Source organism: Rhinoraja longicauda, chromosome 19 (assembly GCF_053455715.1).
Source record: "Rhinoraja longicauda isolate Sanriku21f chromosome 19, sRhiLon1.1, whole genome shotgun sequence".
NCBI classification, from domain to species: domain Eukaryota; kingdom Metazoa; phylum Chordata; class Chondrichthyes; order Rajiformes; family Arhynchobatidae; genus Rhinoraja; species Rhinoraja longicauda.
In genome coordinates, this window is record NC_135971.1 from 9,029,072 (window position 1) to 9,053,436 (window position 24,365).

Sequence of the window (24,365 nt, forward strand, 5' to 3'; positions counted from 1 at the left end):
CGGGCCGGGCAGGATCTCTGGCGAGAAGGAATGGGTGACGTTTCGGGTCGAGACCCTTCAGGCTTCTTCAGATGCGATGGAGTTTCTTCCCACAGGCCATCGGGACTGTTAACTATTATATCTCCAAAGAATTTAAAAAATCTGTATTAATTTTAATTTTTATGCTGTAATTGTAATTTTTTTGTACAATCCGCAGGCGTTGCCACTTTCATGTCACTGCACATCTTGTATGTGTATGTGACAAATAAACATGACTTGACTTAGTGTTGTTTATTAGTATTGTTCAGCCTTTGCTGCCAGCGCACATTTGAACACTCGCGATACTCCAGGGCTCGGCGTGAACCAGGACGTTGTGTGAATTGAAAATGGCTTCGATGGCTCAGTCCGAGTGTTGGACCGAGGACGTGGTTTGTCCCATCTGCCTGGATTTGTTCACCCATCCGGTGTCACTGGAGTGCGGGCACAACTTCTGCCGCTCCTGCATCACGCAGAGTTGGGACAGGGAGGGGAGAAACTCCTGCCCGGAGTGTAGAGAGGAGTTTGCAGACCGCAGCCTCAGGATGAATCGGGCCCTGGTGAGTATCACCGAGAAAGCTCGAACACTCAGCCCGAAAACGGAAAGCAAGCAAAGTAAACTTCACTGCGAGGAACACCAGGAAGAACTGAAGCTGTTTTGCGAAACAGACAAACAACTAATCTGCCTGATCTGCCGAGACGCGCGGGAACACAGAGAGCACCTCTTCATGCCGATTAAAGAAGCAGTGGAAATCTTCAAGGTAAAAAAAACAAAGAGCATCTGGTGATTTTCCATTTCCGCCTTTCGCAGAGACTGCTGTTTTGCACTCAGTTTGGCACACGAACAACCCCTTCCCCATGTAACCGCCCCACCTACAGTAAGACATGAGACACCTGTGGCTATACCTTCTCCCTTACAACAGACAATAGGTGCAGGAGGAGGCCATTCGGCCCTTCGAGCCAGCACCGCCATTCAATGTGATCATGGCTGATCATTCTCAATCAGTACCCCGTTCCTGCCTTCTCCCCATCCCCCCTGACTCCGCTATCCTTAAGAGCTCTATCCAGCTCTCTCTTGAATGCATTCAGAGAATTTGCCTCCACTGCCTTCTGAGGCAGAGAATTCCACAGATTCACAACTCTCTGACTGAAAAAGTTTTTCCTCATTTCAGTTCTAAATGGCCTACCCCTTATTCTTAAACTGTGGCCCCTTGTTCTGGACTCCCCCAACATTGGGAACATGTTTCCTGCCTCTAACGTGTCTAACCCCTTAATAATCTTATACGGTTCGATAAGATCTCCTCTCATCCTTCTAAATTCCAGTGTAGACAAGCCTAGTCGCTCCAGTCTTTCAACATATGATAGTCCCGCCATTCCGGGAATTAACCTACTAAACCTACGGTGCACGCCCTCAATAGCAAGAATATCCTTCCTCAAATTTGGAGACCAAAACTGCACACAGTACTCCAGGTGCGGTCTCACTAGGGCCCTGTACAACTGCAGAAGGACCTCTTTGCTCCTATACTCAACTTCTCTTGTTATGAAGGCCAACATTCCATTGGCGTTCTTCACTACCTGCTGTACCTGCTTGCTTCCTTTCAGTGACTGACGCACTAGGACACCCAGATCTCGTTGTACGTCCCCTGTTCCTAACTTGACACCATTCAGATAATACTCTGCCTTCCTATTCTTACCACCAAAGTGGATAACCTCACACTTATTCACATTAAACTGCATCTGCCATGCATCCGCCCACTCACACAACCTGTCCAAGTCTCCCTGCAACCTCATAGCATCTTCCTCACAGTTCACACTGCCACCCAGCTTTGTATCATCTGCAAATTTGCTAATGGTACTTTTAATCCCTTCATCCAAGTCATTAATGTATATTGTAAATAGCTGCGGTCCCAGCACTGAGCCTTGCAGTACCCCACTAGTCACTGCCTGCCATTCTGAAAGGGACCCATTTATCCCCACTCTTTGCTTTCTGTCTGTCTTACACCCATCAAGGGACCCCTGACAGTGAGAGAGAGAGAGAGGGGTTTTCGTGCACCACCTGTGACCCTCACCCACTGCATCCCGTGTTCCCGGCGAGGCCTCCATTACACCGGCGAGGCGAGAGGGTAGATTGAGCCACCGGTTCCGCGAGTACCCCTGCCAAACCCCGATGGATCTACCGGTTGCTAACCAGTTCAACTCTCCTTTGCATTCCTACGCTGACTTTTCTGCCCTGGGCTTGTGTTTTGCTTGATTGCAAACTGAAGGAATAGCGCCTCAAATTCCGCTTGTGAAGCTCGGAATTTCTCGTGTAATTCCTTCAGCATAAACATTAACATTTACAGTTTGTAGGTAACCAAACTACATCCATACATAACAAACCCACACCACCCACAACACTTTAATTCCCAACTATTACTCTATTAATCATTCCTCTATTAATCTTACTTATAACTTATTTATTTATCTTATTACTCTTATTATCTGTGTTTTCCTACCTTTTCTCCTTGTTCTGTATTTTTATGCTCACTTTGAATTACAGTATAGCAAAGGGGATTACAGAGGCATGAGGCAGGAGCTGGCCAAAAGTGACTGGAAGGAGGCCCTAGCAGGGAAGACGGTAGAACAGCAATGGCAGGTATTCCTGGGAATAATGCAGAGGTTGCAGGATCAATTTATCCCAAAGAGGCGGAAAGACTCTAAGGGGAGTAAGAGACACCTGTGGCTGACAAGGGAAGTCAAGGACAGCATAAAAATTAAGGAGAGGAAGTTTCACATAGCAAAGAAGAGTGGGAAGAAAGAGGATTGGGGCTCTTTTAAAGAGCAACAAAAGTTAACTAAAAAGGCAATACGGGGAGAAAAGATGAGGTACGAGGGTAAACTAGCCAATAATATAAAGGAGGATAGCAAAAGTTTTTTTAGGTACGTGAAGAGGAAAAAAATAGTCAAAGCAAATGTGGGTCCCTTGAAGACAGAAGCAGGGGAATTTATTATGGGGAACAAAGAAATGGCAGACGAGTTAAACCGTTACTTTGGATCTGTCTTCACTGAGGAAGATACACACAATCTCCCAAATGTTCTAGGGGCCGGAGAATCTAGGGTGATGGAGGAACTGAAGGAAATCCACATTAGGCAGGAAATGGTTTTGGGTAGACTGATGGGACTGAAGGCTGATAAATCCCCAGGGCCTGATGGTCTGCATCCCAGGGTACTTAAGGAGGTGGCTCTAGAAATAGTGGAAGCATTGGAGATCATTTTTCAATGTTCTATAGATTCAGGATCAGTTCCTGTGGATTGGAGGATAGCAAATGTTATCCCACTTTTTAAGAAAGGACGGAGAGAGAAAACGGGTAATTATAGACCAGTTAGTCTGACATCAGTGGTGGGGAAGATGCTGGAGTCAATTATAAAAGACGAAATTGCTGAGCATTTGGATAGCAGTAACAGGATCATTCCGAGTCAGCATGGATTTACGAAGGGGAAATCATGCTTGACAAATCTACTGGAATTTTTTGAGGATGTAACTAGGAAAATTGACAGGGGAGAGTCAGTGGATGTGGTGTACCTCGACTTTCAGAAAGCCTTCGACAAGGTCCCACACAGGAGATTAGTGGGCAAAATTAGAGCACATGGTATTGGGGGTAGGGTACTGACATGGATAGAAAATTGGTTGACAGACAGAAAGCAAAGAGTGGGGATAAATGGGTCCCTTTCGGAATTGCAGGCAGTGACCAGTGGGGTACCGCAAGGTTCGGTGCTGGGACCCCAGCTATTTACGATATACATTAATGACTTAGATCAAGGGATTAAAAGTACCATTAGCCAATTTGCAGATGATACTAAGCTGGGGGGTAGTGTGAATTGTGAGGAAGATGCAATAAGGCTGCAGGGTGACTTGGACAGGTTGTGTGAGTGGGCGGATACAAGGCAGATGCAGTTTAATGTAGATAAGTGTGAGGTTATTCACTTTGGAAGTAAGAATAGAAAGGCAGATTATTATTAGGAGCAAAGAGGTCCTCCTGCAGTTGTACAGGGCCATCATGAGACCGCACCTGGAGTACTGTGTGCAGTTTTGGTCTCCAAATTTGAGGAAGGATATTTTTGCTATTGAGGGCGTGCAGCGTAGGTTCACTAGGTTAATTCCCGGAATGGCGGGACTGTCATATGTTGAAAGGCTGGAGCAATTAGGCTTGTATACACTGGAATTTAGAAGGATGAGGGGGGATCTTATTGAAATATATAAGATAATTAGGGGATTGGACACATTAGAGGCAGGAAACATGTTCCCAATGTTGGGGGAGTCCAGAACAAGGAGCCACAGTTTAAGAATAAGGGGTAACCCATTTAGAACGGAGATGAGGAAGAACTTTTTCAGTCAGAGAGTGGTGAGGGTGTGGAATTCTCTGCCTCAGAAGGCAGTGGAGGTCAGTTCGTTGGATGCTTTCAAGAGAGAGCTGGATAGAGCTCTTAAGGATAGCGGAGTGAGGGGGTATGGGGAGAAGGCAGGAACGGGGTACTGATTGAGAGTGATCAGCCATGATCGCATTGAATGGCGGTGCTGGCTCGAAGGGCTGAATGGCCTACTCCTGCACCTATTGTCTATTGTCTATTGTCTATTGAAATGTGCTATATAAATAAACTTGCCTTGCCTTGCCTTACTAGACCAAGTTACTGGGCCCAAACCTCTCCTGCATTGGTGCAGCACCCTCTCCTCCATCCCTCGCCCCCTTCCCCCTCCCCTCTCCTCTCCCCCATCCCCCTATTCCCCCTCCCCCCCCCGCCTCCCCTCCCTCCCTCCCTCCTCCCCTCCCCCTCCCTGCCCCAGCTCACAACCCCCACCCCACCCCCTCCTCCCTTTCCCCCTCCCCTTCCCCTCCCCCACTGCATCCCTCTCAACCCCCTTACCCTCCCTCCCTCCCTCCACCCCCCTCCCTCCCTCGGAGATAGATTTAAACTTTAAAATGTGAATAACTTTAAAAATATAACACCGATTTCAATGAAACTTCTTCCATTAGCACCAAAGGGACGACGTTGAGTAAGATGGGCCTAAAACTGTCGTGCTATCGTGTTCCGCTTTGGCTGTAGTTCAGGAACAAACAAACAAACAAACGAGGGTTTTAATATATAGATGCCACACCTGGCAGTGCAACCATTTCCTCCTTCCCATCCCCAACCCCTCCCCATCTATATTCTTTCCTCTGGCTTTACAATTCGCACCTCTTGTTTCCTTACTCCTTCCTTCCCTTATTTTTGTCTTTTCATGTATGGCCTTTGACCAACCTGCTGCCAAACCCCTACCCCTCCCCTCCCCCCCCTTCACTTGTATCCACCTATCACCTGGCAGATGTATTCCTGGCCCATCTTTCCCACCTACTCCAATCAGTCCAAAGAAAGATTCTGACCCAAAATGTCACCTACGGCTCTCCACCGATACGCTTCCTGATGCGCCATGTTCCCCAGCAGTCTGTGTCTTTTTGTAAATATTCATGTACAGTTCCGTGTCTGCAGTCCATTGGTTCCGTCTGGTCTAATTCTTTTACTCACTGAATCTGAACCTCAATCCCAGGAGAAGATTAAAACATCTTTGGAAACTCTCACAAAAAATAAATCGGCGATGGAGGAAATGGAGCAGCAACAGAAAGAGAAGATTTCTGGAGTCCAGGTAAGGTTTCCAGTTTCCCTTCACTGATCTTGTGCTATTTGTCTTAGATTCCAGGCTCGATAATATTGACCTTCACCTTTCATTTGACAGGAACAGTATCAGAACCTGGTGACCTACATCACATCGGTATTTGCTGAACTGCGCCAGATTCTCAATGAGAAAGAGCTGCTCTTTCTCAAGGATCTTCTGGAAGAAGAGAACAGCGTTCTAAATCCAATGGAAAAGAATCTCCGAGCGATTCAAGAGGAGATAAACTCTATGCCAGAGAAATGCTTGAAGCTACAGGATCAGCTGAACCTAACGGACAGTTTGATGTTTCTGAAGGTAAGGGGTTACATTTTCAGTTTGGTTTAGAGTAAGTTTCGGGTCGAGACCCTTCTTCAGACCTGCTGAGTTACTCCAGCATTTTGTGAATAAATACCTTCGATTTGTACCGGCATCTGCAGTTATTTTCTTATACTTAACAGTTCCTCTAATTAGGATGTTTTTTTACAAATATTCTCCCATTCCTTATGTTTCTGAAGGTAATGTCGTAGTTGTAGGAATTTATAAAAAGTCATGAGCTGGTAGATTAAATTCCTGTGCAAGTTGTTCGAATGACTTCGTGATCTGTCCATTAAACACTTGTGCGATATATATTAACCCCTTGTTTGACCAATTGTTATACCCTGAGTCCATAGTAGAAGGTAAAAAATCTGGGTTTATCACTATTTTAGTGGCCGTACGAATGGAATTCGACAGTTTTAATTTCTTTTGTACTTCTGACCATATTTTCAATGTTCCTTTGACACAGTCATTACCCACCCTAAGCCTCTGTGCCATTTCAGTCAAGAATGGGAGTGATTCCAACGGTACATTTTGACAAGCATTTTGTTCCATTCACCATCTTTCATCCTGAACATATTCCAATCCTGAGGCCATCTTTGTCCCTATCTCCATCGGCGGTGGATATCTCCGCCCATCTCATCAACGTCCTTCCTCGGCCGAATCCACCTGTCAATTGCCAATACTTGCCCTGAGTCCTTCTCCTTTCCCCTCTTTTCCAGCTCTACCCCCTCTACTCCACAAGACACAAGAAGGCTCCGGTACCGAAGCATCATCGGTACATGCCTGCTCCCGAATCCGCCATGTCTTGTGTCTCTGAATAAATGGTGCATTTGTTCCAGGGCCATAGTTACTGCTTTCCTTACACAAGCACAGCTGCACTCTACTCTGGATCAGCAGTTATGACACTGAGCTAGTAATATCTTTCCATGTTAACTGGGCCTAATTCTCACGCAGACTCACGTAATATCTCCTCACAAGCTGGCGAAATAACTTTTGCAAGCATAGAAACATGGAAAATAGGTGCAGGAGGAGGCCATTCAGCCTTTCGAGCCAGCACCGCCATTCATTGTGATCATGGCTGATTGTCCACAATCAATAACCCGTGCCTACCTTCTCCCCATATCCCTTGATTCCACTAGCTCCCAGAGCTCTATCAAACTCTCTCTTAAATGCATCCAGTGATTTGGCTTCCACTGCCCTCGATCAAGTCAAGTCAAGTCAATTCAATTTTATTTGTATAGCACATTTAAAAACAACCCACATTGACCAAAGTGCCGCACATCAGTTGAGGTACTAAGAAACGAACATACAATGGCACACAAACATAGCAGCACATACATAAACAGTTCACAGCGCCCCCTCAGAGGGCCTCAAACGCTAGGGAGTGGAAATAGGTTTTGAGCCTGGACTTAAAGGAGTCGATGGAGGGGGCAGTTCTGATGGGGAGAGGGATGCTGTTCCATAGTCTAGGAGCTGCAACCGCAAAAACAGAGAATTCCACAAATTCACAACTCTCTGGGTGAAAAAGTTTCTTCTCACCTCAGTATTAAATGGCCTCCCCTTTATTCTGAGACTGTGGCCCCTGGTTCTGGACTCGCCCAACATTGGGAACATTTTTCCTGCATCTAGCTTGTCCAGTCCTTTTATAATTTTACATGTTTCTATAAGATCCCCTCTCATTCTTCTAAACTCCAGTGAATACAAAGAGGTGGGGGTAAAGGTTGGTAGATGTTCTGGGTCGAGAAGCTACACCAGCAGTGGAAGCCAGGATCTGTTGGCAAATTGTAACAATTTGGCTGAACTTCCTGCTGTCACGATGTGGAAATTAACTGGTCTTTCTGTTGTTATGTATTTCAGGAGGAAACTCTTCGGAAGAGGAGGTGAGGCTCGCTGTGTTGTTTTTGGAATATAACTCAGGAAACGTTGGACGTTGGTCTTCTAACTAGTTGTTTAATTAATGCAGGGTGAGTGATGAAGCCCTGACGCTGTCAGTAGCAGAGGGTGCCCTGGCCGTTGAAAAGTTCGATCACCCATTTTTGTTGAACACGGTGTTCACGGAAGTGCCCGATGGCATTACAAGAGGTAATACCTAAAAAAAAAACCCCATTGGAGATATTGAAGTATCAGTTATATGTAAAGGGTCTATTTACTACCGGAATCGAAGGTATTTATTCACAAAATGCAGGAGTAACTCAGCGTGTCAGGCAGCATCTCAGGAGAGAAGGAATGGGTGACGTTTCGGGTCAAGACCCATCTTCAGACATGATGTCAGGGGGGGCGGGACAAAGGAAGGATAAAGTTGGAGACAGGAAGATAGAGGGAGAACTGGGAAGGGGGAGGGGAAGAGAGGGACAGAGGAACTGTCTAAAGTTGGAGAAGTCAATGTTCATACCGCTGGGCTGCAAGCTGCCCACGCGAAATATGAGGTGCTGTTCCTCCAATTTCCGGTGGGCCTCACTATGGCACTGGAGGAGGCCCATGACAGAAAGGTCAGACTGGGAGTGGAAGGGGGTGTTGATGTGCTCAGCCACCAGGAGATCAGGTTGGTTATGGCGGACTGAGCGAAGGTGTTGAGCGAAACGATTGCCGAGCTTGCGTTTGGTTTCGCCGATGTAAAGAAGTTGACATCTAGAGCAGCGGATACAATAGATGAGATTGGAGGAGGTGCAGGTGAACCTCTGTCTCACCTGGAAAAACTGTTTGTGTCCTTGGATGGAGTTGAGGGGGGAGGTAAAGAGACAGGTGTTGCATCTCCTGCGGTTGCAGGGGTAAGGAATCATTAGTCTGAAGAAGGGTTTCGACCCGAAACATCACCCATTCCTTCTCTCCAGAGATGCTGCCTGACCCGGTGAGTTACTCCAGCATTTTGTGATACCTTTAATACCGGACTGGTGAGGCACTTCAGACACGAATTACTTCCTTTGTCCAACAGCTGTTACCCTCTCTCCATTGATACCCTCTTGATTCAACGTATGTATAACACACTTTCGAATTGTCTTCAGCCCTACTCGCCAAGGAACCTTGTAGGTCAGCAAGGGGGAGATTGAGGACAATGTGGAGAGTGGATCAAATGCATTTGAAAGTACGGACACGCAAGGCCGGTTTCATGAATGGGGTTGATGTGCTAAAAGCTACTGATTTCAATGCAGTGAAGCGGGTGAATGTATGGTCACGATTACTAAAGGGATCTCTGATGTTGAAGGCATTGCAAAGACATTGTTGATAAGAGGCGAAGGACAGATAGCTCAACGAATCAGGATCCAGGTGTTTCCGATGTGATAGGGAAGGATGTTAAAGAACTGTGCCACTGATGATAGAAAATGTCGCAACTGCACTGAGAGAGATTATCCTAGACTGACGAGGCAATAGAGTACGGATAGAGTACGGTGGTAACAAAGGTTCAATATCTGAACTGATGTGGAGGAAGGAACTACAGATGCTGCTTTAAACCGAAGATATACACACAATGCTGGAGTAACTCAGCGGGACAGGCAGCATCACTGGACAGAAGGAATGTCTGACGTTTCGGGTCGAGACCCTTCTTCAGTCCGCCTCAGCCTACCTGATCTCCCAGTTGCTAAACACTTTAGCTCCCCCTCCCATTCCTACTCTGACCTTTCTGTCCTGGGCCTCCTCCACTGTCAGAGTGAGGGTTTGGAGGAACAGCACTTCCTATTTCGCTTGGGCAGCTTTCACCCCAGCGGTATGAATATTGACTTCGCTAAATTCAAGTAACCCTTGCATTCCCTCTCTCTCGAACCCTCCCCCTTCCCAGTTCTCCAACCAGTCTGACTGTCTCCGATTACATTTTGACTCTGTTTGCTTTGATTCCACATATTCCTTGATCTCCAACCCCTTTGTCTCGTTTTCACACCTTACACAACCTTATATCTGTATCTCCCTCTCCCCTGACTTCAGTCTGAAGAAGGGTCTCGACCCGAATCCTCACCCATTTCTTCTATCCAGAGAGGCCGCCTGTCCCGCTGAGCTAATCCAATATTTTCTGTCTATCTTCGGTTTAAACCAGCATCTGCAGTTCCTTCCTACGCAAGGGTTACTTGAAGTTATTGAGATTAATATTCATACCGCTGAGTTGTAAGATGCCCAAGAGGTATTTCGCCATGTCTGTTGCAACATATTCCAGGATATTGGGCGAGGCAAGCGAAGAGATTGCGGCAGCGTTGACTGCATTTTTGAAACATGTCTAACAACAGACAAATTGAGTGAATCGGCGACCAGAGGACATAGGGTTAAGATGAGGGGGGAAGGACTTAATAGGAATCTGAGTTAGGAAAAGGGGACGTCCAACAATATCTGTTTGTCCTAGTGCATCAGTCACTGAAAGGAAGCATGCAGGTAGAGCAGGCAGTGAAGAAAGCCAATGGAATGTTGGCCTTCATAACAAGAGGAGTAGATTATAGGAGCTAGGAGGTCCTTCTGCAGTTGTACAGGGCCCTAGTGAGACCGCACCTGGAGTATTGTGTGCAGTTTTGGTCTCCAAATTTGAGGATAGATGTTCTTGCTATTGAGGGCATGCAGCGTAGGTTTACTAGGTTAATTCCCGGAATGGCGGGACTGTCATATGTTGAAAGACTGGAGCGACTAGGCTTGTATACACTGGAATTTAGAAGGATGAGAGGGAATCTTATCGAAACGTTTAATATTATTAAGGGGTTGGACACAATAGAGGCAGGAAACATGTTCCCAATGTTGGGGGAGTCCAGAACCAGGGGCCACAGTTTAAGAATAAGGGGTAGGTCATTTAGAACGGAGATGAGGAAAAACCTTTTCAGTCAGAGAGTTGTGAATCTGTGGAATTCCCTGCCTCAGAAGGCAGTGGAGGCCAATTCTCTGAATGCATTCAAGAGAGAGCTAGATAGAGCTCTTAAGGATAGCAGAGTCAGGGGGTATGGGGAGAAGGCAGGAACGGGGTACTGATTGAGAATGATCAGCCATGATCACATTCAATGACGGTGCTGGCTCGAAGGGCCGAATGGCCTACTCCTGCACCTATTGTCTATTGTCTATTGAGCCCTAACAAAGATTGGTGGGTGTATGGAACGGGTTGCCAGAGCAGGTAGTTGGGGCAGAGACTATCCCAACGTTCAAGAAAGTTAGACAGGTAGATGGTTAGGACAGGTTTGGAAGGATATGGGCCAAACGCAGGCAGGTGGGACTGGTGTAGCTGGGACATGGCGGATGCTATGGGCAAGTTGAGCCGAAGGTCCTTTTTCCACGCCTTATCAGGGCAACGTTACTAATCAAGACTTTGTCATTCTCTGCCTTAAAAATATCCATCGATTTGGCCTCCACAGCTTTTTGCTTCCATGAATTCCACAGATTCGCCACCCTGTGACTGAAGACATTAGAAAAGTTTGTCCTTTTATTCCGAAGTTTTCGGCTCTAATCCCAGACTGTCCTGCTAGGTAAACATCCATTCCACATCCGCTCTATCTGAATGCTGGTTTGATGTTGTTGGAGTTCTTGATGCCAATTTGTAGTCAAAGCAGTCCATCATTCCCATCCCCGATTCTCCTTCCCGCAATCCCGAAACTCCTCCTCCTCGTCTTTCTATCCCGCTCAGTTCCCTCCGCTTCATCCGAACACGGCTCATTGTCCCCCATCACCGGGCTCACCGAGGTACAATGAAAAGCCTATGTTGCGTGCCAACCAGTCGGCAGAAAGACAATACACGATTACAATCGAGCAGCACTAGTGAACAGATGCGTGATAAAGGGAACAACGTGAATAGCATGGGACCCATACACAAATAAAAACATTTCTTCCATCGAACGTGTCCAAAGGTACAGGCAGCTCGTTTTGTTACAAATACCTATGAGAGAGAAGCGAATGTTACCGAACTTCTAAATTCATTGGGGGGGGAACACTCTCCAAGGCAGACGTAAAGCCCATTGTTTGACCTGTTTTAACGAAATGTTAAATGGTCAGCTCGACATAGATGACCACATCTACACCAAACACAAACCCATCAGGAGTAGACGAGGGCATTCGATTCAATAGGCAATAGACAATAGGTGCAGGAGTAGGCCTTTCGGCCCTTCGAGCCAGCACCATCATTCAATGTGATCATGACTGATCATTCTCAATCAGTACCCCGTTCCTGCCTTCTCCACATCACCCCTGACTCCTCTATCCTTAAGAGCTCTATCTAGCTCTCTCTTGAATGCATTCAGAGAATTGGCCTCCACTGCCTTCTGAGGCTGAGAATTCCACAGATTTACATCTCTATGACTGAAAAAGTTTTTCCTCATCTCCGTTCTAAATGGCCTACCCCTTATTCTTAAACTGTGGCCCCTGTTTCTGGACTCCCCCAACATTGGGAACATGTTTCCTGCCTCTAACGTGTCCAACCCCTTAATAATCATATATGTTTCGATACGATCCCCTCTCATCCTTCTAAAGTCCAGTGTATACAAGCCTAGTCGCTCCAGTCTTTCAACATTGGACAGTCTCGCCATTCCGGGAATTAACCTAGTAAACCTACGCTGCATGCCCTCAATAGCAAGAATATCCTTCCTCAAATTTGGAGACCAAAACTGCACACAGTATTCCAGGTGCGGTCTCATGATGGCCCTGTACAACTGCAGGAGGACCTCTTTGCTCCTATACTTAACTCCCCTTGTTATGAAGGCCAACATTCCATTGGCTTTCTTCAATTTGAGATACCAACTACCAAGACAGATGAGTGTAGCAATTCATTCTTCCCTCGCACAATTAAAGCATGGAATAGTCTTCACCCTACAGTAGTCACTCAACCAGACGCAACTAAATTTAAGGCAGCTGTTCTTCTCCAAGAAGCCCCTCTTGCTTAAGTCCATACCCCGCCACCTCCATTTAAAATTCCATTTAGAATGTTTCAGAGGAACAAGAACGGGGCTCTGTTGCACTGACGGCATCACCACATCTCGCTGTCTCCATCGTCTTCTCTCACCTCTGCACAAATACAACTCCACCACGTCGGAAAAGGGCTTTCTTCTCCCCTCGACGTTAAAACCCCGCGCAATCTTTCAGTTGCCCGACCGTTTGTGCCCGAGGTCGAGTCTCCCCCCGACCCCCGGGGACTCTCTGATTCTCTGCTTCTCTCTCCAGTCTCCGTCGCCCTGGATGTGGAAACAGCGCATCGGCAGCTCCAAGTGTCTGATGATCGCAAGAGCATGCAATATGACGGGGGCAGGCGAAATCTCCCTGACACCGGGAAGAGGTTTATGCAAAATATGTGCGTCCTGGGATCGGAAGGATTCACATCGGGGAGATATTACTGGGAGGTGGGGATCGGGTCAAATCAGGGCTGTAGTCTAGGAGTCGCCGCAGAGTCTGTAGACAGGAAGGGTGTGGGCGTCCTGACCCCAGAGACTGGAGTCTGGAGCATCAGGCGAGATGGTAACGATGTTAACGTAGGCACCTCCCCTCCATCCCGTCTCCCCGTCCAGCCCATCCCCGGGAGGGTGGGAGTTTATCTCAGTTACGAGTCCGGGACAGTTTCATTTTACGACGCGGACGCCAAGTCCCATCTCCACACCTTCACTGGAAATAAATTCACGGAGAAACTGTATCCTTTTTTCTGGACGTGGGTTGGAAACCAGTGCCTGAGAATCTGCTCCGGTTCCGCTCCGGGTGTGTAAAAGGGTCGGGTTCCGGGACCGGCGTCAGGAGCGGGGCTCAGGGGCTGTGGGGCAGAAACCCGGTGGACAACAGGTCGGCGCTGAACGGCTCCCATTTAATCCCCAAATTCCGCGTCGTAAAAACCCCCAGTGAGCGCGGAAATAAAACCAGGGGGAATGTAAATGTGCGAAGAGAGAAATAAACTGCTACAGAAATCAGAGCTGTCGATCCGTTCATTTTAACGCGTTCACCGCGTCAGGCAACGGAACAGAAATTACTTTTGTGAAAATATAAAGATTGAAACAATCGCCCTTCCCGCGGGTTCGGCAGCGGCCACGGGCGGCGGATCCTGAGCTCCGGGCTCCCCCTGATTCTAGTGCCCGTCTGTGGTATAATGAAGTGGCGCTGATTTTATCCGGGTGAGGGCGGTATAGGTCCGACTGACCAGGTGTAAATAGGAAAATAACTGCAGATGCTGGGACAAATCGAAGGTATCACAAAATGCTGGAGTAACTCAGCAGGTCAGGCAGCATCTCAGGAGAGAAGGAATGGGTGACGTTTCGGGTCGAGACCCTTCTTCAGTCTGATGAGGGGTCTCGACCCGAAACGTCACCCATTGCTTCTCTCCTGAGATGCTGCCTGACCTGCTGAGTTACTCCAGCATTTTGCGATACATTCGAGGTGTAAATAGGAAGGACGAACGGAGCGAGAAATTACATGGAGTGAGAAGAATAAAGATGAACGCTGGGAATGGGAAGGTACAGAAAATATTTGAAGTTGTGGCGCGTCGATAAGCCTGAAATGAGGGCGAGGAGCCAGGTGTTTCGGGAGGGACTTTATTAGCTGTTGTTCTCTTGTCCAGTCGGGTCTGCAAGGGAACGATCGCGCCTAAACCCCCTGGCCTTTATCCCTGTCGCTAAGGGCCGCTCCCGGACTGGTCCGTTCCCGTACCGAGGTGTTCGATAGTGATATGGCCCGACCCCTGGGAGCCCCCCCCCCCCCCACAGAACAGGAGGCACGAAACGCACCGGCGGGCGCACAACCCGACCGGACCGCGTACGGATGTCGGCCGGCGGAGGCACAGGTTGAGGGAGCCGCGAAGGGGGGGGCGACCTCGCGGCCGAGGCTGGGCAACCAGCCCAGGCTGGTCAATGTCCAAATGTGCCCGCTTTACGCGGTCAGTCGACACGACCCCACCCCCCCCCCCCCCCCCCCCCATGCCCAGCACAAAGGTTGTCTGCCCGTGCTCCAGCACCAGGTACCTCATACGGCCTCTGGAGCGGCGCCTGGTGGGCGTCACGGCGCTGGAAAGCATAGGGGCAAACCCGGAGGGCCGATAGCCCGTGCGGGCGGAATGCCCCGTGGCGGGACGTCGGCACGGGTGCGAGCTTGCCAACTCGTGAAGGCGCTGCAGGGCGGACAAGTTGTGTGAATGCTGGGATGGTGTAACTAACTGTGGTGATGTAATGTTAAATGCACTGCGTGATGTGCTATTGTCTGGGGATGCTTCCCAAGGTCACAGCTGGATTACTGTTGTCGTCAGGCAACAATAGCCCACATGCACTATGCCGTGGGTGGAACCCATTAATGATAAAGCTGATCAAAATGAGAATCTATGCTATTAGCTGATATAGTTAATTAGAGATATTGATATTTTGTTGTAGATGGTCGAAGATGGTTTATTTTGTTGTTGTTTTAGCTAATATAAAATGAATGCTTATTTTCAGTAGAAAGCAGTAAGATGGATGCTTGTGGCAGAAATGTTATCATTGGGAATGGAATGTGTTTGTCCCTTTGCGAGTGATAGGGAGTAGACAGAGGAGTATAGGGGTTCTTTGTTCTTAAAGTACTCCATTGCCTGATAGTGTTAGCTTGTGTACTAAAACAGTTAGAAGCAAGGTCATGCAGCTGCGAGATTGCTCCTATATAGTAGATGAAATGTTTCTTTCTCATTAACAACTCCTTATATGGGTGCGTGTGAAAGTAGGAAAAGTTTTGAATCCACTCTAGGTAAATTGATGTGTTTCCCCAAAAGTATGTGACTTGTATTAATGGTTTTGTTTTCACTGTAACCATGGGAATTGTATTAGAATTGTAATTGGTCCTTGATTTTATCTGTTACGCCCCTTTTTCCTTTCTGTATAAAAAGTAAACAATCGTGGAAAAGTTGTTCTTTCCCTCTCCCCAGTTGAGATCTTTTCAGACACTAGCATTGTATCTGGAGATCCTCACGGGAAGAATCCCACTGTGGAATAAATCTGTTGTACTCATCCAGTATACGCATGTTATTCAGGCTGAAGGTAAAGAACTCGGATTATCAAATACAGATTGAAAAGTCCTTCTTCTTTCCTCAGAACTTTCACATTATGACTCACATCTTTGGATCACATTTTGTTTAATTTCAGACAGCAGATCGCATGCTGTTTCTTTGCAGAAAAATAAAATGTACCAGGCAGTGATGCAATACAAAAAGCACAAGCAGTCTAATTGCAACCATTATATATATTTCTGTTCATTCTTTATTCATTTTCTTTTATTTTAGAGTTTCAGCATGGAAACAGACCCTTCGGTTTAAAATAAAATAACAGACCTTTCTACACTGGATGTATGTATAATTTTGAAAAATGGTTTGAACTCAGTTTTTAAATGAATTTCACTTAATTATTTTTCAACCCAAAAATGTGTCAGTCTGAATATTTCCAGGGTTATATGGTAATGATCATGAGAGAAAGATTTGATGTCATGTAAACTAAGCCATGCGGGCTGGCATTGTATTTAAAAGGGATATGTTCAAACATGTCCTCTGGAGTTTACCAACCACAATAATGGCTGGAGATGCTTGAAGGCCCATATTTATCATTAATTTAACTTGGAAGTGAGTGTGTTTCTTGGCTTACAGGTGGGGGAACCAGGTAACATTCAATCCGTGGTACTGAGCCACGTGATTTTCCTCACATCACATTGCCGTGGGAGAGCATGGTTTTGTTGCCGTTCAACAACCACAGAGAGATTTATTTTATCGCACTAATTGAGTTTAGTTTAGAGATTCAGTGTGGAAACAGGTCCTTCGGCCTACCAAGTCCATGCCATCCGTCGACCACTAGTTCTATGTTATCTGATGTCCTCATCCATTCTCTAAACAATCGGCAATTTTACAGAGTCCAATTAACCTATGGCATGACTTGGGATATGGGAGAAAACTGGAATACCCGGAGGAAACCCATATGGGCACAGGGGACAGTGCAAACTGCACTCAGACAGTACCCAAGGTCAGAATCAAACCTGGTTCATTGGCATTGTGAGGCAACAGCTCTACCAGATGCTCCACTGCACTGCCTTTTGTCAGAAGCCTCAGTTTTCCAATACTATATAATCATTTGTCTCCATTGTTTTCTTCCACCTATTTTACCCCAGAATTATATCCTGTTGCCCATTGTAAATTCGACTAATTAGTTTTATTTTCTCTCTGCCTGCCCCGCCTGAAAATATACTGCATAATAGTCAGCTTTCCTGGCATCAGCTGTTTTGTAATGACTTGCCCAAATGGCTGTCGGCCTGGTCGATATTTTTACACTTCGGAAAGTTATTGATCCAAGCCTCACGGTTGAGCTCAATATCTATATTATCAGCACTCATGTATAATCAGTTCCAACAGAGATTATTGGATATCAGGAACGAGGGCATAATATTGATTTTGCCATCAAGCCAGTTCAAAGGACCTGAGGTCTTTTGTGATGCCCCAACTAAGATGAAATATCCAGCACTACTTGGAATTAGACCATTTGCTTCACATACCTTGGAGCTTATTGGAAAATGTGACGCTTACTTAACTAGTTTTCAATGAAACAAGTCAATATTTTTAAAGCGATATAGAGTCAGAGTAAAACAGTATGGTTCCAGGCTCTCCAGCCATCCAATTACACTAATCCTGCATTAATCCTTTTTTTATTACCCACTACTTTCTCATCAACTCCCCCCAGATTCTATCACTCAGCGACATGTTGGGGGAATTTTACACAGGCCATTTAAATTTACGACCCACATGTCTTTGGGATGTGGGAACAAAATCGGAATTCGAGTCATAGAGTCATGGTCAAAGAGTCATACAGTGTGAAAACAGGCCCTTCGGCCCAACTTGCCCATACCGGCCAACATGTCCCAGCTACATTAGTCCCACCTGCTTTGATTTGGCCCGTATCCCTCTAAACCTGCCCTATCCATGTAACTGTCTAATTGTTTCTTAAATCTTGCAATAGTACCTGCCTCAACTTCCTTCTCTGGCACAAAATGTTGGAGTAACTTAGTGGGATAGGCAGCATCTCTGGATAAAAGGAATGGGTGATGTTTCAGGTCGAGACCCTTCTTCAGACTTAGTCTATCTTCGGTTTGAACCAGCATCTGCAGTTCCTTCCTACAATACCACCTCTGGCAATTCATTTCATACACCGACCACCCTAGGTCCGAGGGGAAACCCATGTGGTCTCAGAGAGAACATGTAAAACTCCAAACTCGGCATTACCCAAGGTCAGGATCAAACCCTTATCTCCAGCACTGAGTGAGTGGCCCTCCTCACTGTGCCACTTCGCAGTTCCTTGATAAAAAAGAATGCTGGCTTTTGATTTCACCGATTAAATATTGATAGAGCCCAAAAGCTATTTTCTGGATGTAACTCCCTGGATCCTCCCAAGCTGAGTCATTGTGACACCGAGTGACACCTGAGCTGTGGAATCACTCAAGCTTATCCTCAAAATCCTCTCTGACAATGCAAGCAGATCTGACCAGCTGCAATCATCAACAGATTGGCAATTAGAAACACAATCGGTTTGCTTGGCAAGCTGTCAGCATGGCCTGGATGCCGTTCAACAACAAAAAAATTACTTCTACTCAACTGGAAATTAAATATATTTTGCTTCAAGGACTGCAGTCCCTGTTGCACCGATACTTGAATCCATGCACCTTTTCTAAATGTAACGGTTCATATTCTTATACCTATCTTCACAAGTTTATTGTCATACGCACAAGCAAGGTCGGGTGCAGGTACAATGAAAATCTTTCTTGCAGCAGCAACACAGGCATATGGACCCAGACAACCCAAGAAAACTCAAATTACACAGTGAAAAGAATAAGACTGAAATAGGCAGAACACAAAACATAAGTGAATCTTAATTTAATTGTCAAAGGTGTCACAGTTGAGTTTGAGTCTAAGTCTGAGTTTAGTTTATTGTCATGTGTACAGAGGTACAGTGAAAAGCTTTTGCTGTGTGCTAACCAGTCAGTGGAAAGAGCCATCCAAAGTGTGCAGATACATGATAAACATGAATAACGTTTAGTGCCGTTATTCACGTCTGAGTCAGGGCCATTTTTACAGCATTATGGGCCCCCGGGCAAAGCAGTGTACTGGGGCCCCCACCGTTACTCTCCCCACCCCCCTTTCCCTACCAGCCCCCCCCCCCTGTCGTGCCGGCGAAAAGCACTTAGCGATGGACTTAGGGTGCTACATTGTTGCGAAAAGCACTTACAGATCGCTGTGAGAAGCACTGAAAATGTTGCGAAAAAAGCACTTATTGAACCTACATTTTTAAAGTAGTATTTATTTATTGCAAGTCACTTAACATACACAGATCAGCATGGGGCCCCCGGGCAAGTGCCCATCAGGCCCATGCGTTAAGACGGCCCTGGTCTGAGTGTCACCATCCTGGTTTCTACATGCATTGAATTTCAGCAGGAGTTATTGCTCGGCAATTGGGAATGCCAACTGCACTCAGTTAAAGTTCCCTGTTGCAACCTGACAAAGGCCAACTAACAGCAAGACTGGAATATGCTAAATCACCAGTTTGTTCTCGATCATATCCATCTTCTCCCATAATCTATAAAATACAATCCATTCAGAAGTCCTTTATTAGAACCAAAAGCATGTATTTATTAGAATATAGGAGGATGAGAGAGGATCTTATAGAGACATATACAATTCTTGAGGGATTCGACAGGCTAGATGCAGGAAAAATGTTCCCGATGTTGGGGGAGTCCAGAACCAGGGATCATAGTTTGAGAATAACGGGTAGGACATTTAGGACTGAGATGAGGAAAAACTTTTTCACCCAGAGAGTTGTGAATCTGTGGAATTCTCTGGCATAGGAGGCAGTGGAGGCCAGGTCACTGGATGTATTCAAGACTGTCAAAGCAGCCACAGCCAGACATAAAAACAGCTTTGTTTCCGTGAGTAGTAGCTCTACTCAATAACCAAAAGTCTGTAGTCTCTTTTTACTCTGGTTTATTTCACTCACATGTTTAAACCGTAATGTTGTAGTCTTAATGTTTTATGCTTTATTCTTAATTGTTTACTGTATGTTCGTGTTATTACTTGTGAGCGGGGCACCAAGACCCATTCCTTGTATGTGTACGTACCTGGCCAATAAACTTATTCATTCATTCATTCATTCGAGAGAGAGAGAGAGAGAGTTAGATATAGCTCTTAGGGCTAATGAAGTCAAGGGATATGAGGAAAAAGCAGGAATAGGATATTGATTCTGGATGATCAGCCATGATCATATTGAATGGTGGTGCTGGCTCGAAGGGCCGAATGGCATACTCCTGCACCTACTTTCAATGTTTCTATTTCTTGAAGAGCTGGAGGGGAGAATTCTTCAGAATTCAAATCCTTGGAATTATCTCTCCAGGAGGGCTGTGCAGGTTTAGCGTAGACAAAGGAATTGCAGATGCTGGTTTGTCCTCCATTGCCTGAGTGCGGCCACATGCAAAGGGAGGAGCAGCACCTTATATTCCGTTGCTGAAGGAGTGTGTCGCCTGAAACATCAACGATTCATTTTCTCCAGAGATGCTGTCTGACCTGCTGAGTTACTCCAGTATTTTGTGTCCACCTTATATCCCGCTTGGGTACCTTACAACTTGCCATTATGAACACTGAATTCTCTAATCTTATTTAGCCAACCTACATACAACTCCTTTTTTGCTTCCCTTTTCCCCTCTCCCCTGTGCCCCACCTGGACTACTCGCACCAATTTCTCCACTGCCACATCCCCTCCACCTGCATTCCTTCCTCTGACTTCACACTGTTTTTGAACTCTGGCATTTGTCCAACCATCTGCCTATCAACCCCCCGCCCCCTCCCCCCCCTCACCTATATCCACCTATCTCTTACCAGCCCTTGAACTACACCCCTCTCTTCTATTTTTCTCTCCCCACCACAATCAGTCTGGTTCTGACCTGGAACATCACCAATCCTTGTTCGCCAGAGATGCAGTCTGACCCGTTGAGTTACTCAAGCACCTTATGTCTTTATTTGTGCAGGTTGAGTTGCTGAATTCATTCAAAATGCAGTTTCATAGATTCCTGGATATTAAAGGAGTTCATGGGACATAGTTTTGGATCAGGAAAATGAAATATAGGGCAAAGAATAACTATGATCGCATGTTCTATCCTCAGAATGAGAAAAATACAAATTATAACCCAATAACATTCAAGTGAAGTGAGCAGAAAATAATTTTTCATGTACCTTTGATTTTAATCAATATAATTGGATCAGAGGGAATTATTTCACATCTGTTAGTGGTGGGGGCATTTCTTTTATTAATTGATAAACTTTATCTGGTATCCTCAATGTTTTTTTGCAGTCATAATTTTTAGTTACACAGTATAATGCAAGTTGATAGGAATGAACACTGGAAGAGCTATAGAGCTCAAGTAGTAATAAGCTAATTGGCAAGGGGGTTACATCTGTTCTAAAGACCTATACATAAAGTTCTATTAATCATTTTCCATTCAGTTCGTTGTCAACTGAAAATGCTCATCTGTTGAAAGACTGTATGTTGAAAGACTGGAGCGACTAGGTTATGTTGAAAGACTGGAGCGACTAGGTTTGTATACACTGGAATTTAGAAGGATGAGAGGGGATCTTATCGAAACGTATAAGATTATTAAGGGGTTGGACACGTTAGAGGCAGGAAACATGTTCCCAATGTTGGGGGAGTCCAGAACCAGGGGCCACTGTTTAAGAATAAGGGGTAGGCCATTTAGAACAGAGATGAGGAAAAACCTTTTTAGTCAGAGAGTTGTGAATCTGTGGGATTCTCTGCCTCAGAGGGCAGTGGAGGCCAATTCTCTGAATACATTCAAGAGAGAGCTAGATAGAGCTCTTAAGGATAGTGGAGTCAGGGGGTATGGGGAGAAAGCAGGAACGGGGTACTGATTGAGAATGATCAGCCATGATCACATTGAATGGCTGAAGGGCCGAATGTACTCCTCTGGGACCTATTGTTTATTGGCAGCTCACGGAATTAGGAGATGTCACAAGCGAGTCATTGCTCCATCAGGAAGGGCCATTTGCTTCTTGGCGGATTGTAAGAAGAAGATAAACACAGAAGTAAGTACATCATGGTTTATTATGTTTTTATTTACAGGGTAATATATCAACATATCTGTTGGCCTGCTGCAAATATTTATTCCGTCGCTAGACACATGACAATAAAACTCTTGAAACTTCGCGACAATGAAGAAATAATTGCTTGATTATAGAAACATAGAAAACAGGTGCTGGAGTAGGTCATTCGGCCCTTCGAGCCAGCACCACCATTCAATATGATCATGGCTGATCATCCAAAATCAGTACTCTGGATTTTTCCCCATATCCCTTAATTCCCTGAGCCCTAAGAGCTAAATCTAACTCTCTCTTGAAAACATCCAGTGAATTGGCCTCCACTGCCTTCTGTGGCAGAGAATTCCGCAGATTCACAGCTCTCTGGGTGAAAAAGTTTTTCCTCATCTCAGTACTAAATGGCCGACCCCTTATTCTCAAATTTTGACCCCTGGTTCTGGACTCCTCCAACATCGGGAACATTTTTCCTGCATCTACCCTGTCCAATCCTCTAAGAATTTTATATGTTTCTATAAGATCCCCTCTCATTCTTCAAAATTCCAGCGAATACAAGCCCAGTCGACCCAGTCTTTCATCATACGTCTGTCCCGCCATCCCGGAAATTAACCTGCGAACCTACGCTGCACTCTGGTAATATCAATAATGTCCTTCCTCAAATTAGGGGACCAAACTTGCACACAATACTCCAGGTGTGGTCTTGCCAGGTGTAGATCAGTGCATGTTCCTTTAACATAGTGACCTCACCACTACTAACCACTCCCCATTGTCTCTTGTATAATTGTAGCTTCCCCACCTCCAGCTCGCTCTCTAGTTCCAGTGATGACCACGGACAGCTAGGGCATAACATGTGTGTAGTGAAATTAATAAACAATATCCAGTAAAAGACTCTGTGTGCAAAGGACGTCTCTTTACATGGTGTCAGAGCGGTAGACTTGCGTCTCCTGTTTATCGGGTTTTTATTTTTAGCATTTGTTCGTCCCAGTTGTGTCCCATCCTTCCACTTTGCCATGGCTCCCTCGTGTCGTCGTCCGGACACGCTTGTTTTTGATGAGGACATAGTGCACCGCTGGACTGTCTTCCAGCGGGACTACGAGCACTATATAGCGATTGCCCATCCTGATGCAACTGCTGCGATAAAAGCTCACCTGCTCCTCAACCTGGCTGGTCCGGAGGCAATGGAACGCTATGCGTCGTTCGAATTCGTCCCTCCGGAGGACCGCAACGACCCGGTATGTCTCATGGCTAAGTTCACTGCCCTGTGCGATATACCCACCAATAACATTATCGAACGTTTCAACTTTTTCTCGCGGCGTCAGACTCCAGGGGAGCACGTTGACGCCTTCATTGCATCCTTAAGACATATGGCTCGGCGGTGCCGCCTTCAAACGATTACACCCGACGAGATGATCAGGGACGTCCTGGTCAACGGTCTCCTAAACTCTAAGCTGCGGGATGAGCTCCTGATGAAGCCTGACCTGTCGCTAACGGACGCCATACATGCCGCACGCATGGCCTCTGCTGTTGGCTCAGTATCTCGGCCGGCGCCCCAGGACATGAATTTCACAGGCCGCCGGCGATTGAATGACCCGCAGACCAGGGTCACCCCCTCCGCGCCCACTATGGTCACCCCTCACAGATGCCCAAACTGCAACTTCTCGTCACACAGGTATAACGTTTGCCCAGCGCGGGGCAAAACTTGTAATTCCTGCGGGAGGCAGAACCATTTTTCTGCAGCTTGTCGTTCTCGTGGGAGACCTGTCCCTGCTCCTAGAGGGAGTCTAAACAACCTTGCGACCGATGATAGCGCAACCGGTTCCCGGTACCAACATGAGGAACTCCATGGCTCAGATACGACTTCCTCCCATGGAGACTCTATGCTGTTTTCGCTTTTGGGTGCACCTGCATTGATAACGGATCCATCCGTGCATGTTACAGTCAATGGACACTCCTTCCCTGCCAAGGTCGATACTGGGGCTTTTGCGAATGTTATGTCTGTGGGCCTCTTCGAGCAGATAAGCTCGGGGGAGAGGGTTACTCCTGACAACTCCCGCCTCCATGCCTATGGGGGAGGCGTTCTGATTGCCGTGGGAAAGGCAACGGTTATCTGTACTGTTCTGGAGACCTCTCGGCCCCTCACGTTCCTCCTGCTAGCATCTGACAACGTCACCCTGCTGGGCGCCCGTGCATGCCAGGACTTTGGTTTGGTCTCATTCCACCGCGACATCCACCTGGTGCAGGCCCCCATGGATCCCCTGATCGAGAACCCTGACCGATTTGATGACGTCCTGGGGAAGCTGCCCTGTGCCTACAAGATCGTTGTGGACCCGGGGGTCGACCCAGTGGTCAGAC

The 24,365-nt window shown here is 46.5% G+C and overlaps 2 protein-coding genes across 2 annotated transcripts; both read left to right on the top strand.

Annotated features, from left to right (window-relative positions):
- The first annotated feature begins 324 nt into the window (after positions 1-324).
- Positions 325-5,701, top strand: LOC144602808 (E3 ubiquitin-protein ligase TRIM21-like). The gene is made up of 2 exons (XM_078415932.1): positions 325-776; positions 5,579-5,701. Exons 1-2 carry the CDS (start codon positions 366-368, stop codon positions 5,699-5,701), a joined length of 534 nt encoding a protein of 177 aa, XP_078272058.1. The 5' UTR covers positions 325-365.
- An 806-nt stretch (positions 5,702-6,507) lies between these two features.
- Positions 6,508-14,101, top strand: LOC144602525 (E3 ubiquitin-protein ligase TRIM39-like). Its single transcript, XM_078415652.1, has 4 exons — positions 6,508-6,525; positions 7,859-7,881; positions 7,965-8,083; positions 13,112-14,101. Exons 1-4 carry the CDS (start codon positions 6,508-6,510, stop codon positions 13,642-13,644), a joined length of 693 nt encoding a protein of 230 aa, XP_078271778.1. The 3' UTR covers positions 13,645-14,101.
- Positions 14,102-24,365: the final 10,264 nt, after the last annotated feature.